Source organism: Chrysochloris asiatica, unplaced genomic scaffold (assembly GCF_000296735.1).
Source record: "Chrysochloris asiatica unplaced genomic scaffold, ChrAsi1.0 scaffold00098, whole genome shotgun sequence".
Classification (NCBI taxonomy): Eukaryota; Metazoa; Chordata; class Mammalia; order Afrosoricida; family Chrysochloridae; genus Chrysochloris; species Chrysochloris asiatica.
Genome location: NW_006408616.1, coordinates 3,309,832 through 3,329,002, shown reverse-complemented (window position 1 = coordinate 3,329,002; position 19,171 = coordinate 3,309,832). Strand labels below are relative to the sequence as shown.

General features: G+C 36.7%; 1 protein-coding gene across 4 annotated transcripts in view; it reads left to right on the top strand.

The window, feature by feature from the left end:
• SOX5 (SRY (sex determining region Y)-box 5) overlaps window positions 1-19,171 on the top strand; it is a 592,387-nt gene that overhangs the window by 539,386 nt on the left and 33,830 nt on the right. For 3 of the 4 annotated variants that reach the window (XM_006866949.1, XM_006866948.1, XM_006866950.1), the window contains one exon: window positions 10,506-10,651. The exons of the other annotated variant lie outside the window; for it this stretch is intronic. In XM_006866949.1, coding sequence (XP_006867011.1) covers window positions 10,506-10,651 — 146 coding nt within the window. The remainder of the gene's footprint in view (window positions 1-10,505; window positions 10,652-19,171) is intronic. 4 annotated transcript variants of the gene reach the window in all.

Below are 19,171 nucleotides of genomic sequence, written 5' to 3'. Positions count from 1 at the left end.
TAGTGAGGTTGGCCCAGGATTGGACATTGTTTCGTTCTGCTGTGCATGGGGTCGCTATGAGTCGGTTCCGACTCGATGGCACCTGACAACAACAACAGCACATCAGGATTGTATTCTTTAATCATACTTAATCATTCTGTATGCTGACCAAATAATCTGAGAAGCTAGATTATATGAAAAAGAATGTAGCTTTGGGATTGGAGGAAATGTCACTAATGACAAGAGATATACTGATGACACAACCTTGCTTGCTGAAAATAAAAAGGACTTGAAATACTTACTGATGAAGATCAGAGACCACATTCAGTATAAATTGCATCTCAGTGCTAAAAAAATTTAAATCCGCATAGATAGACCAATAAGTAACATCATGATAAATGGAGAAACAACTGAAGTTGTCAGAGACACCATTTGCTTAGATCCATAATCAATGCTCATGAATGCAGCAGTCAAGAAAGCAAAAGACTTCTTTAAAGTGTTCAATAGCAAAGATGTCAGTTTGAGGGGCAAAATACACCTGATCTAAGCTATAGTATTCTCAATGGCCTCATATGCTTGTGAAAGTTGGATAGAGAATGAATTGATGCATTTGAGTTCTGATATTGGAGAAGAATATTGAGAGTACCTTGGACTGCCAAAAGAAAAACCAAAGCTTCGTTGGAAGAAGTAGAGCCAGGATGCTCCTGAGAAGCAACAATGGTGAGACTTCATTTCTTATGGTTTGAACATATTGTCAGGAGGGACCAGTCCCTGGAAAAGGACATCATGCTGGGAAAAGTGGAGGGTCAGTGAAAATAAGAAGACCCCCATCAAGACAGGCATCGCAAAAGTAACATTGGACTCAAACATAACAATTATGAGGATGGTTGCAAAACTGGGCAGTTTTGCCCATCTTTTGAAAGCCTCATCTTTCTCCCACGGAGTAGCTGGTAGTTTCAAACTGCTGATCATGAGAGTAGCAGCCTGATCCGTAACCACTACGCTACCAGAGCTATCAAATACCATCTCTTTGGGCCAGATATCAAGTTTAAGTCTTCTGACTCAACATTGCTGGCAGATCCTAGCTGCAAAGGGGAATGAATCTAAGGTCAGCAGATAAGATGGCAAACTGCTGATACCTCCAGGGTCATCAGGCAACATGTAGGCTGCTAGCTCAAGTTAAAAGAAAGAGATGCAGGACTCAGCCCCAGCAAAAATCAATCAACCTTTGTCAGAGTGTCCACATATTTTGGAGGGAAACTCCTTTTCTGCTCAGAGCAGATATCATCATAGGAGTGATTACATTATATTAGATCTCAGCATGGCTGATTACATCTTAATATCCAAACCACTGAGAATCCTGGCCAAGCCAAGCTGACACACAACCTTAATGATCACACTTTGGAATATATCATATTTAGTCTACATTCTTACCTTAGCAAGCATAATAGGTACACAGTGAAACAATAAGGAAAGAAATCTTTTCAAGTTCATTAATTTGGTACAATAATTTCTTATACACCTTCACAGATGTATGTATACATCCAAAGCAAAACCAAACTTGTTGTCATCGAGTGCATTCCAATTCACAGTGATCCTGTAGGCCAGAGTCAAACTGCCCCACAGGGTTTCTAACGCTGTGAAGCTTTATAGAAGCAGACTGCCACAGCATTCTTCCAAGGAGCAAGTGTAGTGGGTTGCACTGCCAACCTTTCATTTAGCACTTTGGTGCTTAAACATTGCATTACCAGGGCTGTGATTATATATCAAGGTACCAAAAATGTGAAGATTATAAATGACTTTAAAAATATAATATTTATTGACATTAACTTGAAACACATATGACCTTGCTTTGACATATAGCTGAAATGTCCAATATAATGTAGTAACTAAGAATTTACAACAGTAAATTTAATGTGAGAATAATTTATAATGTAGTAAGCCAGAATTTGAAGTGCCGTAATAGCAACTGTTCAGTCCATGAATTTTAATAAATACATCATATGATGTAGGCTTCTACGGATATGAAGGCAGAGATAATCAGTGAACTTGGAATTATAAAGACAGATGCTTTCACCTTAGAAAACTGTGATAATTCCTTCAACAGAGCCTGTCAAGGGTCAAATGAATAAAAGATTGAAGGAAGAGGGGAAAAAAGTGTCCTCAAGTAATTCATAGATTTGTGATAAAGAGAAACTCAGCAAGAAAATATGACAAAGACATTTAAAAGGTTTCAAAGAAGCATAAATGGGAAGCGCTATTTTGCCAAAGAATCAACCTGAGCTCCTCAGCCATTCTGCCATACTGTGGTGGCTTGTGCATTCCTCGCATGGATCCTGGATGCTATGTCACTGATATTTCAAATACCAGCAGGGTCACCTATGATATACAGGTTTCCACCATTTTCCAATCTAAAGTAGATAGTGAAGAAGAAATTGATGTTCTATATCAAAAACTCTTAGGCAGCAAAAACGTCATGAAAAGAAGTAAACATTGTCTGAATCAGTGCCAGAAGTTGAGCCCTTCAGATTATAAGGTACTCAAAATATGACTGGGGAAGAACTACCTCCTCAAAGTAGAAAAATTGGAAGTTGGCAAAAATGAAATGGAATGTTTCAACATTTACATGGTAGGTATTAGTGAGCGGAATGCTCTGGTATTGGTAGTTTTGAATGCAACAATATATGGTATATTGTGTTGGGAATGACAAATAAAAGAGGAACGATGTCACATTCATTGCCAAAAAGAACATTTCCCAGACTATCCTGAAGTACAATGCTGTTAGTGATACAATAATATTCATATGTCTACAAGGAAGATTTATAATACACCTGTAATCAAATTTATGTACCAAACACGAATGCCAAAGATGAAGAAAAATAAGATTTTTTACAAATGTTGCAATCTAAAATTGATGAAGCATGCAGTCAGTATGCATTGATAATTACTGGTCATTGTAATGTAAAAGTTGGAAACCAAGAAGAGTCAGTAGTTGGAAATAGGCCTTGGTTGTAGAAATAATGGCAGTGATCATATGATAAAATTGTGAAAGATGTCTTTATTAGAAAGACCCTTTTTAATTAGTATAATTGATGACTGTACCTTGAAAATAAGAAGGAGCAACTGTAAACAAGCACTAGTGCATGAATACCTAGGAATCAAATTGACTGTATTTGTGGAAAGAAATGATGGAGACAGTCAACATTTTCTGTCAGAGCAAGGCCAGCAGCCAACCGCACAACAGACTATCAACTACTTATATTCAAGTTTAAGTAGAAGCTGAAGAAAAATTAAGACAAGTCCATGAGAGAAAAATATAATCTTGAGGATATCCTACTTGAATTTAGAGACCATTTCAAGAACATATTTGGTGTATTAAACACTAATGACAGATGACAAGACAAGTTATGGGATAACTTCAAGAATGTCATACATGAAGAAAGCAAAATGTCACTGAGTGACAAGGTAGGAAATAAATAACAGAGTAAAATGGATATTTTAAAAGACTCTGAAACTTATTCTGATCACAGAGTAGTAGCTAAAGCAAACAAAAGAAATTATGAATTTAAAGAGCTGAACAGAAGATTTCAAAGGGTAATACAACAGGTCAAGTAAAATATTATCATGAAATGTGCAAATACCTGGAGTTAGAAAACCACAAGAGAAGAACATGCTCAGCATTTCTCAAGGTGAGATAATTGAGGAAAATAATCAAGTCTCAACTTGCAATACTGAAGGATTTTATGTACAAACTACTGAACAATACAGGAATCCTCAAAAGAAGATGGAAAGAATACACAGTCACTGTACCAGAAAGAACTATTGATATTCAACCATTTCAGGAAGTAGCATATGATCAAGAACAAATGGTATTGAAGGACTTGGCAAAAAACGAGGCTCCAGGGATGGATGGGATGCCAATTGCGGTGTTTCCATAAATGGATACAACATTGGAAGTACTCACCCATCTATGCCAAGAAATTTTGAAGCCAGCTACCTGACCAAACGACTAGAAGAGAACCATATTTGTGCACATTCCAAAGAAAGATAATCCAACCAAATGCAGAAATTATTGAACAATATCATTAATATGGGTGTGCAGTGGCTCGATATGACAAGCATTGGACTGCAAATCACAAGGTATGTGGTTCCAGTCCGCCATCCACTCCACGGGGTTACTATGATTCAGAATTAACTTAATAGCACTTAACAACAATAATCATTAATAGAACACATAAGTAAACTTTTGCTGAAGATCATATAAAAATTAATGTAGCGGTACATTGGCAGGGAGCTACCAGAAATTCAAGTTAGATTCAGAAGAGGATGTGAATCATACATTGCAGGTATAAAATGGGTCTTTACTAAAAGCAAGGAATACCAGAGAAAGCTGTTTGCCTGTTTTAATGATTACATAAAGGTTGTTAGACTGTGTGTATGATAAGAAATCACAGATAATCTCATAAAAAATGGGATTTCCAAAATACTTAGTTCATGTGGAGCCAGGAGGTAATCATTCAGACAGAACAAGGGAATATTTTGTGGTTTAAAACTAGGAAAGGTATGTGCCAGGTTGTGTCTTTTCATCAAATTTATTCAATCTATACACTGAACAAATACCCAGGAAGTTGGTCTATATGAAGAAGAATGTGGCATCAGAATTGGAGGAAGGCTAATTAGTAACATGAGATACGCAGATTTGATTACTGAAAGCGAAGTGAACTTGAAGCACTTACTGATAAAGATCGAAGAATACAGCCTTCAGTATAGATTATACCTTAACATAAAAAGCACACACACACACACACACACACACACAAAGCAAAAAACAAACCTAAACTAAAAACTTCTCAAACTGGAGCAACAAGCAACACTATAATAAATGGAAAACATTATTATTTTATTAGGGTGTGGTGCTGTGGGATAAAGCCCTGGGACTGCAAGGTCTGTTTCAACAACAAGGTCGGCAGTTCAAACTCACCAGCTGCTCTTTGGAAACACTATACAAGATCTCAGTGAGTCGGAACCACCTCGATGGCACTTAACAATGACAACAACTACATGATAAATGGACAAAAGGTTGAAGTTGTCTAAGGTTGCATTTTACTTGGAGACACAATCAATGTCCAAGGAAGCAGTAGTCAGGAAATCAAACAAGATACTGTGTTGTGGAAATCTGCTGAAAATACCTCTTTAAAACTTTAAAGAGCAAAGATGTCACTTTGAGGACTAAAGTGCACTTGAGAAAAGTCATGGTAATTTCAATGGCCTTATATGCATTTGAAAGCTTGATGAATGAGAAAAGCACTGAATGGTAAGGTTGACTTGAACTGCAAGGTTGGTAGTTCAGACTCACCAGCCATTCTTCAGAAACCCTATAGAGGGTGAGTCAGAACTGACTCCATGGCACTTAACAACAACAATAATAAAAGAATTTATGATGTTAGTGAAGACTATTGAATATATTGAGGGCTGCCAGAAGAACAATTATATTTGTCTTGGAAAAAGTACCGTTGGAATACTCCTGAGAAGCAAGGATGGTGAGACTTCATCTTTTATACTATGGATATGCTGTCTGAAAGGACCAGTCCCTGGAGGACATAATACCTGGTAGAGGGTCAGCAAAAATGAGGAAGACCCTCAATGGGATGGGTTATCACAGTGGCTTGTGAGGATTGTGTAGGAGTAGACACTGTTTCGTTCTGTTGTACATAGGATCATTATAAATTGTAAGCTACCGAACACCACCTAACAAGAGTGAAAATGTCTGAGGTATGTCAGGGAAATCTTCACTGAAGCAGTGACATTTGAATAAATTCCCAAACACACCAGGAAGAAATTGTAATTTAGTGAAAGAGAATGGGAGCAGAGATGAGGGTGGGGAGAGGCTTGTTTATCAATAGGAAATAGTTCTATGAAGCTTAAGTGCAGGACTCATGGGAGACTGGTAGGACGTGACATGGAAAATGTAGGTAAAGTTGATATCATGAAGAGACTGCATGTTAAATGTTTGTAATGTATCCCCTAATTATGTTTTAAGGGAACATTAAAGGGTTCCTTCTTCCATTATATTTAGGAAAAGCTACATACCATTGTTCTCGCTGAAGAGATTCACAATCATACATATTGACATGTTAAAGATTTTGAGAATCAAGCAATGAAGAAGACTTCTTACTTTAAGTCTTTAGCATTTTCCACACTAGTATTTGAGCAATAAATTAATTCTTCTCACAAAAGTACAGATCATTATTTTCTTATATTCTCCTTTTAGCTGTAGGTGGTACCAAGATATGAGTTTTCATTTTAATTAAATAAAGTGATACAATACAAAAAAAAAAAAAATGGTGGGGAGAATATTTTGGAGTGTTTTCTGTGAAATCAGAATAGGAATTTAAGTAATGCGAGGCTAAAGATACAGAAACCAGTTAGGAAGTTATGGCAGGCACCCAGTTGAGATAGCTTAAACGAAAGCAGTGACCATCATAGCTGGTTTCTGAGACGATAAAACCTTTAAGTACTTATAAATTGAAATGGTGGAGAGCTAAGGAGGAGACTTCACTAGCAGGGCTTGGTTGCCTTTTGTATATATGAGGAGAGATATCTTAGGTGATTCTCAGTGAACTAGACGGACAACTAAAAGTTGCTGTAGAATTCAGAAAAAGTGGGAAGATGAGTCATTTCATGCTAGACATGTGGAATTATAGGTCCTCAAGGGGCGTTCAAGTAAAGAAATGTATTAGACATTTAGAACTCAGGAAAGACTGGAGACAGGCAGTAGGTATTCTACAGTATTTTGGGGAAAAAACCCACTAAAATCTTTGGGGCATGTTTTAACCAAAGTATAGTGTCCTGTTTTCTATCTGTCTTTCTTGAATCTTCAGGGCATTTGTTGTATCCTGAGTGTTATCTTCCTTTAATCAATGAAACAAATGAGCCTTACAAAAAGTTAAACAAGTGTGTACAATTTATATAGCTAATAAATGGCAAAGATAGTGTTTCAATTTGACTTTCTTGGTGATTAAATTCTGTGACCAAAATCTAAGGAGCAGGTAAAGAAAGGATCCTAAAAAAGGAAAGTAAAGTGGCGTCAGAGAAGAAAGAGGATCCAATGCTGTGATGAGACACAAGAAAGAAGGGAGTTTCTATAACAAGAGATGGTGCCATCTTTCTGTGAAGACTGAAAAACGTCCCTGGGATTTAGCAAATAAAAGACCAAGGGAAGCACCAGATTGTAGTAGATGAGAAAGAAATGAAGAGTGTTTGAGAGGCTTGGATTAATAAGAAGAGAGAAAGAGAACAAGGATTGGATACAGGAGGCATCACAAAGTCAAGGAAGTGATTTAATTTGTTTGTTTCATGAGAAGATTTCTAGTACTCACAAGTTGGAATGGTAGAGAGTCAGGTAGATGTTATATATAAGAAAGGGAATAAATCCATTGCCATCTTGTCGATTCCAATTCATACTGCCCATAGAGTTTCTGAGGCTGTAAACCTTTTTGGAAACAGACTGCCACACCTTTCTCCCACAGAGTGGCTGGTGGACTCAAATTGCCAACCCTTTGTTTAGTGGCTGAGTGCTTCACCACTGCGTCACCAGGACGCTTTATAATTGATGAAGACATATAGAAATCTAGAACAGGGAATTATGTTCAATTATAGTAGAGATATTTATTATAATTGGAGGGAATATTGATCCAAATGTTGATAGATTCCAGGTTAGCCCAGGAAAAGAGGGGGTGGCAACAGGAAGGTCAGAGTTCATCCTTACTGATCTTTCAAAATCAGAGGCAAGGCAATTTGCTGCGATTGAGGGATTGTGTGGAGTTGGGGGTTTGATTAACATAAGGAGAACAAAGTGTAAAGAACTTGCAAATAATCCTGTTAAGATCCAATTGTATAGATAAATGGCTTTGTGATTTAATACAGGAGACACAAGTGTTAGAATTTCATATTGCATTTTAATTAAACGCAAGAGTCTAAAGGCAATAATGTTAATTTTGATGTGGATTCTTATTTTTATCCACACACAGATAATATTCAACTCAAACTGGAAATAGCCATTGCAGAACATAGGTCTGTCAGCTATTCACCCCTATAATAATTTACATTCCTCTTGTGTCTATATTAATCTTTTTTTTTCCCCTACACAATGTTATCTTGGCAGCCACTAAAAAGCATAAAGAATTCATGCCTTCATTCAATTCCATGTGCCAAACCTTTTTAAATATATCTGCACTCTGGAGAAGCTCAATAGACTACCTAGAAACCAAATAGAGGACAGAAAAGCATGATGCTGGCTTGTACATAAATAGCAATTAGAGGGTAGGGAAATCAGGCGATTCTCTTGAAATCCTATTAAGTGAACATGTCCTGCACTGTCATACAGGAAATGTATTCCTTTCTAGAATAGTATTGTTCGTGAATGGAACAACTTCAAGAATAATATATTAAGGTTGTTCAGCAGAACTAAGCCAGGATGGTGAGGAGAATATAATACAAGGTGTTAAATGCAGCCATCTTTTATAGTAAATATTAACCCTCCAGGTATGCTCTCCAGGCTTAAATTGTTGTCATCAATTCATAATGTATTTATAATGACCATTCTTGGAGTAAATTCCAGTGGGTTTAGTACTTAAAGATAAAATGTATAGTAGTTCTCAAGCTTCCCCTTTCCCTCTTCTATGCTGGAACACATCTTTCTGCCTTAAAGAAATCAGAGATCCAGGTCTAGGCTGAACATAACAGGGAGAAAATAGGCATGGATCATTTAGAACCCTTCCAGCGCTAAAAAAACTGCGCTAATCTGACATCAGTTTCTTCTGTTGAAATTTCTTAAACAGCAAGAAAATATTCTATGTTTTTTGGCAATCAGCAGATCAGATAGAAGTGTCTAGCAATACAACGAGGATGTGTAATCTGACATGATTAGACAAGGCTCTTTAGTACCAGAACATTCATAATTGAGACAAAGAAAGAGTATTAATAACACTTTCCTAACACGGCAGTTAGTCATTTTATATTTCCTTTCTTTAATCTTAGTGTTTTTCAACAAATCATGGGATTTAATAGCGTGTTTTGGCAGATTAGAGGATTTATGGCCCAGATGTTTTTTGTTCTAAAAATGGATTAGGGTGTAAAGTTTGCTGGAATCCATGGAACATGTTGAGGCAAGCCGGTCATTTTATGTGTGATTAGTGCCTGCCTTCTGTCTCACAGTCCCTCCATCTGTCACAATTCACCAATGGATCTGGTTAGATTTAGCCTCATGTCACAAACAAGTCCCTTTTCTGGGTAATTTCATATTACAGATTCATTTTATGTCATTTTATGTCCTAGTTAAAAGATAGCGAGAGAGTAAGATAATAGATATTAGCTTTCTTTTAAACATTTGCAATACAATCTATGCCCACCAGTATTCTACCCTAAAACCACACAAATCTTCATAACAGTGTGTGTCAAATAAAGAAATGGCTAATGTTAAATTAAAAATTGTATTAAAACTACTTTTTCTCCTTAAGCCTGTTATTCTTAAAAAGAAATATTTTGGCAGATTTGCTTTGGTTTTGTTCTGTTTTACAAACTCTGGATTGTGGAGCTGTGAAATAAGCTGGAAATCTGAACATCTTATTAAGCGTATGAATTAAATATGACGGGAGCCCTGGTGGCATAATAAGTTCCATGGTGGATTGCTAACTGAAACGTCGGTGGTTCGAACCCACAAACTGCTCTGAGGGAGAACGATGTAGCAGTCTTCTTCTGTAAAGATTTACATTCTCAGAAGCCCAGTGGAGCTGCTCTGCCGTGTCCTCCAGAGTTGCTTTGAGTAGAAATCAACTTGACAGCAGTGAGTTGGGTTGGGTTTTTATAGTTACTGGTAGGCACAATTTCATATCAAACAATCACAGGTGCTTGGTTATATTTTGGGCTTCAAATTTAGCATCTTAACACTTATAAGTTTTTATCCATAGCAAACCACTGCCACCTGTGGTTTTATTTCGACCTAAATAGATTTTAGGATAGGGAGAGTTCTCTTCTTTCAGGCAGTTAATGCTTTATTACTTCCATTTAAAGCAAACCTAATAGTGCTACACACAAACACTGAATTAATCTTTCTCATGCTATGATTCAATAAATAAATTAATTATCAATGCCTAGATCACACAGTAATGAAATGAGATGATTCCTGCATTTAAAAAATTAAAGATAGATTTTATTTATTCACTATAAAATATTCCAATAACTACAAAGTTTATGTTACAACTATGATGTTTTAAACTTATTTCCAAATATTTGGAAACAGCCATATTTCACTTAATTATTATTATTTTTTTTTATAACAGATATTTGGCATCATGTTCATATATGACTTTGTAAATTATGCATACATTCATTCACATAACACACATTGCAATGGGAAATTATTATGGGCCAGACACTAACCATCACATAAAAATGTAACTGATCATTATAGTTAACTTATCTGTGCGCTTTTAGAAAACTTATCTTTCGTTCTGTCACAATCTCAGGTTATTTAAATGACCATGATGCTGTCACCAAGGCAATCCAAGAAGCTCGGCAAATGAAGGAGCAACTTCGACGGGAACAACAGGTGCTTGATGGGAAGGTGGCTGTTGTGAATAGTCTAAGTCTGAATAACTGCCGGACAGAAAAGGTTAGTTCATGTAATGACTTACTTTCCAAAAATGCTTAACTTACCTGAATTCTTTTCTTGCTTTATTATCTTTTCATCTTCTCACCATCTTCAGAATGATGGATCTCTTTCCCTCTTCTCAATTCTCTCCCTGTCAATATGAAAGTCTCTTTGTCCATCCTAACAAAATACATCAGAAAATGGGAAGAGTTGTCATCCATTTGTCATCTCCAAACCCTGTTGACAATCAGTATCATCTTCTATGTCATCAGTTTGGATTAAAATGAAATAGCATTTTAGATACCTAGGTCTGAGTAAAAGTTTTGCCTCATGGAACTACTTAACTTGTATGTGAGGATGAGCAGGATTTGAAAATGCTGAACCTTCTTTAATCAGCATGATCTTGGATGATAGCCATGCTGATATTCTAAGTACTTAGAATCCCAGGCTTGTCATAACATATTTCCAACACAAAGCACCACCAAGGTTTAAGAGTCTGGGAAATTGGGAAATTTTACTTTAAAACAAAATGCACATTTTAAAACTTTGACACAATTATTATACCTAAGGTCAGCTAAACTTCTGAATATGAGATATAAAAATGTCAAATTTTTTCTAAGCATACATTATATTTTTTTCAAAAACCATTATGAGTTGTTGTTATAAAATGCTCAGAAGAATGTACCTCTTTTGGTGATATATAATATGTTTTAATTGAAATTTTAAAATGTTACTGAATCTCCTTTTACATAATCCTATACTTAACTAGGAGTCCTGACACTGTAGGATAAATATTGGACTGCTAACCTCAATATTGCCAGTTCAAACCCACAGGGTCGCTATGAGTCAGAACCAACTCAATGACACTTAATAACAACATAATTAATGAGATACAGTAGATTAAAACATAATTCAGTTATATATATATATATCAGTAACTTTAGTCATCATGGAAGGGTATGAGTCAAACAATGTTGCCCAGAATGGACAGATTGCTAAATTGGATAGTTTTCTGGTTTCCCAGATTTCATATGAAATTTGATCTGTAATCTCTAAGAAGCTAGTAGTCTGCATAGTGGAGGTAAGGTGTACATGGGATACTGTCATAACTGTACTGTTCTTCTGGTCCAAATGTAGGTAAAAAGGATGGAGAAATGTTTTCAATACTGCTCTGTCTCTGGAGGGAAGAACAAAGTATAGGTCAGTGTACATCTCTCACATAGGAAGAGTGATATCAGTGCAGAGAGAAGGGCAAAAAATTGTTATAGCTAAGCTCCAGAAGGGAAGGGGGAAAGCAAAGTGACAGCTCTAAGCAGGAATGATAGCAAGCATAAAGGAATTTATATTCAAATATTTAAACATTCTTGAAAGGATGCTTGAACAGAAATTCCTTTTCTTTGCTCCCCATGTAGAAATGAGTTTAACACTCAGCCAGATGCTAATGCAAAGTGACTCAAGCTATTCCTCGCAAGCATAGCTAAATTGCCATGATTTGTTAAGCGCATTGAATTCAGCTGTGGATACAGCAGTTGGTTGCATTCAGCAAGCATCTGTACCCTTTTTTTTTTTTTTTCTTTTTAAATCCTCTAAAGCAGGACAACTCTACCTATCTCCCCCTTTTCCTCCCCTGTGCCGGCTGGGAATTGTCAAGTGACAACCAACCAAATCCTTTTGGACAGGAAGCCTTCATCCTGAGTTCTATATACTTGCAAAACAGGCCTTGTGGTTGGATCAGGGAGCCCATTAAAAGCACTTTGATGGTATGGAAATTCATCTTCATGAAGCTCCTAGGCCCCTAAGCAGCATGCTGTTTAGCTGTGGTTACAGATCAGTCATTCACATCGGAGGGCAATAATTGTGCTGACGGCTTGTAAGGCAATGGAAGTACATAAAGTAATCCTGAGCCCTCCACCATGGCACTGTGAGTTAATCTTCTTTAATACAGATCAGCTGTTGTTCTAACACATGACTTTGGGCTGGCTCCAGTGACTCTGCACAGTCTTTTGATTAAGTAACAGGAGTAGATGCATCTGTATTCACTTTATTCTATACATATCAATTGTTGGGTACCCCATTTCCACTTCTTGTTCCACTCCAATGTCAAATTTTATTTTATTTCTCTGATCAATACCTCCGATTTGGATTCAGCTTTCTATTCCTTTTTATTTTGTAAGTTTAATCACTACTTAAAACAAAATCTATTTCTGAAGTAATTCTTGCTGCCCAGACTTATTGATCAGTTAAGATGTTTCATTCTCATGAAATCATTCCCAATCTTTTCACCATGCATTTCCAATGTAGTTGAATATCTATAACTACATATATCATGGAGTCCTGGTGGTATGGGGTGCTAAGAATTGGGCTACTAACCACAAGTTCATATAGTTAAACCCACCAGCCACTCTGTAGTAGAAAGATGAGATTATCTGTTCCCATAAAGATTTATAGTCTTGGAAATGTAAGGGAGTAATCTATTCATACCTGTATGGTCACTGTGAGTTAGAATCAACTTGATAACAGTGAGTAGTGGGTTTGAATAATGTCTTTTATTATAATCTTGTATTTTTGCAGGTTTCTTTAAAAAATACATTAAATATGAAAATGAAGCTGTTTCATTAAGGCAATAGTATGACAAACTTTTGTAATATGTAAATAAGATTTTTTTTAGCAGAAGGGTCTGAATAAGTTCATCGTCTTATGTTATCCCTGCCACTTGAAAATGAAATCCCTGCCATTTGAAATAGATTACTGTGGTTGTCTTTTCTTATTGAACTAGTTTGGGTGTTATTTCTACAACATTAATGATTGCTCTACCAGTCTGTGCAACTCATGGGAATGATAAAATAATGTTAAAATTTTATCTTTTAATTATTAACCAGTGCAGTGGCATGGCACTGTAAGATAAGCACTGAACTGCTAACCACAAGGTAAGAAGTTCAAACCCACCAGCTGCTACTTGGAAACCCTATGCAAGTAGTCCTGGCAGATGCTGAAGAATGAAAACTGAATCAAATCCACTAGCTGCTCCTTGGCAACCCTATATAGGGTCACTATGAGTTGGAACCAACTCAACGGCACTTAACCACAACAACAGCATGAGTCAGAACTGATTGGACATCACTTAACAAAAACATGTATTAGAAACTGTGCTGTGTACTAGAGATATTATGTTGAAAAAAGAACATTCATATACAGAGTTTAGAGTTTAATCAGATTATTATTTTGACTGTTAATCATCACATGTTTGTAAGTATGAGCTCACCTATAGGAACTGAACAAGGACTCCATATTGTTTAGCATTTCAGACTAGTGATATATACCTGAGTTGACAAGGGTGAATCTTCCCCTTGACAAAAGCTTATTGTACATTATGTACATTAAGGCACATCCCTATGAATATTACATTGTTATTTTCCTAGTGCTTACCTATTTAATAGATTTTTAAAATAATCACCCAAATTTATCCATGGCTAGTTATTTAGATCAGTATTTTTTTTCGAAATTTTACTTCATAGTTCTTATCAAAAGACATAAGCAGAATATTGTTGTTTTGTGCCATTGAGTCGATTCCGATTCACAGAGACCCTCTATAGGGTTTCTAAGGATCAACAGGTAGGTTTGAACCACTGACCTTGTGGTTAGCAGTCCAGAACATATCCTACAGCACCAGAATGGATGTGTGATAAATTAATCCTATGTTTTACACTGTCATCTTCCTATATAATTTGAATCCCCAAAGGGCATTTTTTTTTTTGAAGCAATATTCCTGTCTGTAAACACAGAAAGAACATAAAACATTACCGGAAAGAGAATGAGGGAGAGGAGCTGGGAGAGAAGGAACAGGAGAAAGAAAAGAAATATAACTTTTACATGGTTGGTGATGTACATCACTCTAAGGGCTGATATCTGGAGTTTGGGTGGAGTTAATGGAGAATAGCACTGGATGGCTAACTGCAAGACCATTGGTTTAAACCCATCAGCCTCCCCATGGGAGAAAGATGAGGCTTTCTGCTCCTGTAAAGACTTACAGCCTCCGAAATCCTATACAGAAACCTCATACAGCATCACTGTGAGCTGGAACTGACTTGATGGCATTTTTCATCAATAAGAGGTGGTGTCATGGCCTGAAAGCCAGATCACTGAACCCTGAAGAGGAGATATCTGCTTTCCTTGGGAACACAAATCTTATTCACATTAACTTTGTTTCACATTTTAAATAGCCAGCATGACTGTCCCAACTAGAAGGTCTTTATTCTGGAAAACAAACAAAAAAACCTGTAATTGGACAGTGAAAACAATTAGAGGTGTGAAGTTAGGGAAGAATGCTTTTCAGTGGTATGTACCAAAACACATAATGAAAGTCATTTATACAGAAACACATTTTAATTGAAGACTTCTAAAGATTTCTCATTTCTTTACTTTTCTTGGAAATGTTTCAACATAACCAAGAACTGTGTATGTCAGGTTTCTTGGAAACTCTGGGACACAGTGTTATTTATAATTGTCATCTTTGGTTAATTATAGCCTGATTGTATATTCAAATAATGTTATCTTTTACCACACAGTTCCTGTTACAGATTAGTGTTATGGATGAATAAGTAAGATTCTCAGGTAGAAGGACCCAGAAAGAAAACCCCTATGCATTTATTTTATAAAAAAGAATCACTTTGCTTCATTGTCACCCCCATGGCACTGATGTGACCGTACAATCAGCTGCGTTTTCGACTTAGTGACCTTGCGCTTGAACCAAAAAAAAAACCTCACTGGCATCCAGTCGATCCAATTCATCACAACCCTATAGGACAGGGTAGAACTGCCCCCTTAGGATTTCCAAAGCTGTAAATCTTTACAGAAGCATTTTCCTCCCACAGATAACCTGGTGGGTTGAAACTTACCCACCTTTCAGTTAGCAGCCAAGCATTTAACTTACGTGCCATCAAGGTTCCGTGAGCATATATACAAAAATTTGCTAATAAAGAAATTCATAACGACTTCAGCTTGTTTCCTGATGCAATTCACAAATCTGAAATGAGGAATAGGCCAGAGTTTTCCTAGCTTATATCCCTCACTCCAAATATACTTATCATAGGAAAATGGCACCTGTGCTGTAGTGTCTTTATCAGAAAATCTGAATGCAGCAGCTTAAGTGACTAGTTTTTCATTTTTTTCACATGATGAAGTAGGATGTTTGTAGTATTAGTTCATCCGCTTAATATCTGCCTGAAATCTCTGTGATTCTTTTGTTTTATCTCTTAGAGTCACAAAATATCTACTGAAACTACAACCATCCCATCCATGTGAAGACAGGCAGATTTAGTAACAAACAGTGGTTTTCTGTTTGGTAAATTCAGTCTTCTTATTCAGATAGGGATGTTTCACTCTTCTTCTCAATTAGACTTCCACAAACATCTCATAAGCTAGAGTTCGGACTTATGCCCACCCTTAAGATAATTGCTGGTCAAAAATAGAGACTACTTTAAATTGATTATGAATTATTTCCTGTGACTGAATTAGAGACCTTATCACTTCCTGAAATCAAGGGATATTTTGAGACCAAATGTTATGTTGTTGTTGTTAGTTGCCGTTAAGTCCGTTCCGACTCATGGCGACCCTGTATAGTATTTCCAAGGAGCAGCTGGTGAGTTTGAACTGCCAAGCTTGTGGTTAAAACTGACCTTGCAATCCAGTGCTTTATCCCACAGCACCACACCAGGACTCCAGGACCAGAATGATAATATGTCATAGCTATAATGTTGTTGTTAAGTGCTGTTGAGTTGGTTCCAATTCACAGTCACCCTGTATAAAGTTTCTGAGAAAGAACTGGTGGACTTGAACTGCTGACCTTGTAGTTCACAGTCTACTGCTGATTCTGTGGTGTCAACCATACCAAGAGTCGTAGCTACAGTGTAAAAATTATAGCTAAGCTCACAAATATTTGTTCCATAAAATATGTCTGTTATGTGTGCTTTATGTTTATTATTTATCTGTCTAAACTGGTGTGGCACAGTAGGATAAGCACTGGACTGCTACTAGGTCAGCATTTCAAATTCACCAGCCATTCTTGAAAACCCTATACAAGTTGCTATGAGTCAGAACCAACTTGATGGAACTTAACAACAACAACATGCCATATCCAGGACGTTTTAGCTTTTCTGAGCTCTAGAAAGAATTAAATTGCGTACAAGCATGTACACAAGAAAACATGCTTGATGACAAGTTTAATCTCTGAATGCACGTTCACAAACATGTTCTATACACATTAAGGCCAACTTCAGGATTCCTTTTCTTATGTTAAACATATGTCATTCAGAAAAATAAACTTCAAATGGATTCAGACATTTCTTAAGGGACCAAATTTATTCATCAAATATTTAGTGCCTAGAGTGTACCTGGAATGTAAATAGGTACACAAGTTATGAATTCCTGTGTAACTACAAATAAAGAAAAAATATGTATCTTATTTTTCCATTTGAGACTCAATGGAATTTTTTTTTGCAAATTTGTGTAGACTATGATGAAAATTTGTAAATAAGAATGTGTAACCTAAATAGTTAATTTACTCTAAAATGGCATCAGTGTCTCTCCTAGCTTATTGTCAGTCTTACCACAGACTGTGTAAACTGATCTGTAAACCAAGGTTAATTTTATTATGTAAAACTCTTGGCATTTGCAAACGCTTCCATTACAACTAGAACTTTTCTGCCATTGTCAACCCTTTCCCTTCCCTTTAACAGAGAGCCAAACATGAAATGACAGTGACCAATGTTGACTTAATGTGGATGTTTAATAATGAAAAAAGTGTGTCAGTCCCAACATTACTTACAAATAGCAGGAAGTGTATCGGATGGCAGCCCTGTAATAATTTTACATCCATCATTCTTTCCTGATGCTTCGCTGGCCATCTGATGGATGGGGCCAGCAGTGTTAACTCTTCAGAAACTGACGGTGTATCTAGTTCAGCATTATCTAACACATGCTCTTTCCCCTTGATAAGGAGGAGGCATGCGAGCGATTGTGAATAACAGGTTTTGTGGTGAAAAAGCAAATATTAAGGAACTCATACCTCTTCATTTGGTGGGAGATACTACAATTAATAATGTATGTATGGCTTTTGTAGATGTTTCCTTTTAGCTCAAAAAGAAAGATTTTACTGGTTTTAGAAAAACTTCACAAGGAAGGTAGGTATATTTTCAGGTTAATGCTTCAAGAAAAAAAGGAGTAGACCATTGCAATGATGTGACAAAATTTGGAGATTTTATTAGGGTTTCTTCTATGTGTGTGTTTGTATGTATTTTAAAAAATATTCTCAATCTGTTGAATCCTCTAGTTCAAATTAGGGATTCCTAATAGAGTCTTCGAGTCCTGGTGTGACACTGTGAGTTAATGCATCAGACTGCAAAGTCGTTTGAACTGCAAGGCCTCGGTCGGTGGTTCAAGCTCACCAGCTGCTCCTTGGAAACCCTATTCAGGGTCGCTGTGGGTCAGAATGGACTCAACGGCACTTAACAACAACAAACATAGTCTTAAGAGTCTTGGTGTGACACTGTAGAATAAGCACTGGACTGCAAGATTGGCGGTCAAACCTACTAGCCAATCCTCAACACAGGGTCACTCTGAGTCAGAACTGACTCAATGGCACTTAACCGCAACAACAATAGTGGTAGAGTGGTTAAAGCCTTTGACAAACAGCCTAAAGGTTGGCAGTTCAAACCCACTAGATGCTCCAAGGGAGAAATATGTAGCAACTTGCTTCCATAAAAATTTATAGCCTTGGAAACCCTATGGGAGCAGTTCTACTTTGTCCTATAAAGTTGTTATGAGTTGAAATCGACTCTATAGCAATGGGTTTGACTTTTGGTGGTGGTGGTGTTTGGTTAGAAATTGCCTAGAAAAAAAATTAAAACAACGCAAAGGATGAATATGTTCCCTTTACAAAAGTGAGTATGTATTATTTCCAGTCTCTGTATTTACATGTAATCATTCGGTGACTTGAAAAGATACTCAAGATATGAAGTGTAGTATTTGCTTTCTTATTATTAGAGTCTCTGGAAATTTATGTGAAATGGGTAGAGAACTGCTTTCCAGGCAACTGATTAGTAGGAAATCTAGACCAGCTTTTTGTGTGTGCAAGTTGGCATTTGAACCCGAGGTTTTCTTTTTGTGTTGTTTTTCATTCATAAAACCATCTTAATTCTGAGTGTCTTAGCAAGGGAACACTTCTTATGGGACAGAAGGAGAGAGGAAAACCCCTTAGTGAATATTATCAGCACAGAGCAGCCAGTTTTCAAAGACCCTGACAACAAGGCAAATAGGTATTATGTCATCACTCATCCATCACTCTATATGTCAGCCTTTCAATAATTCCAATCAACAGTCTCGACAGGCTGGTACAAGTTAAAGGGGCTGTTTGTTTCTAGAAATTGAGTATAGGCTGTCTATAGCCTTTTGTTCCAGATGGTTTTCTTCTGTGTCTTTTCATTTCTTTCCTTTTCTTTTTTCTCTTTTTGGGGGTATTTAATTGAAATACATGCCGAGTTTGCA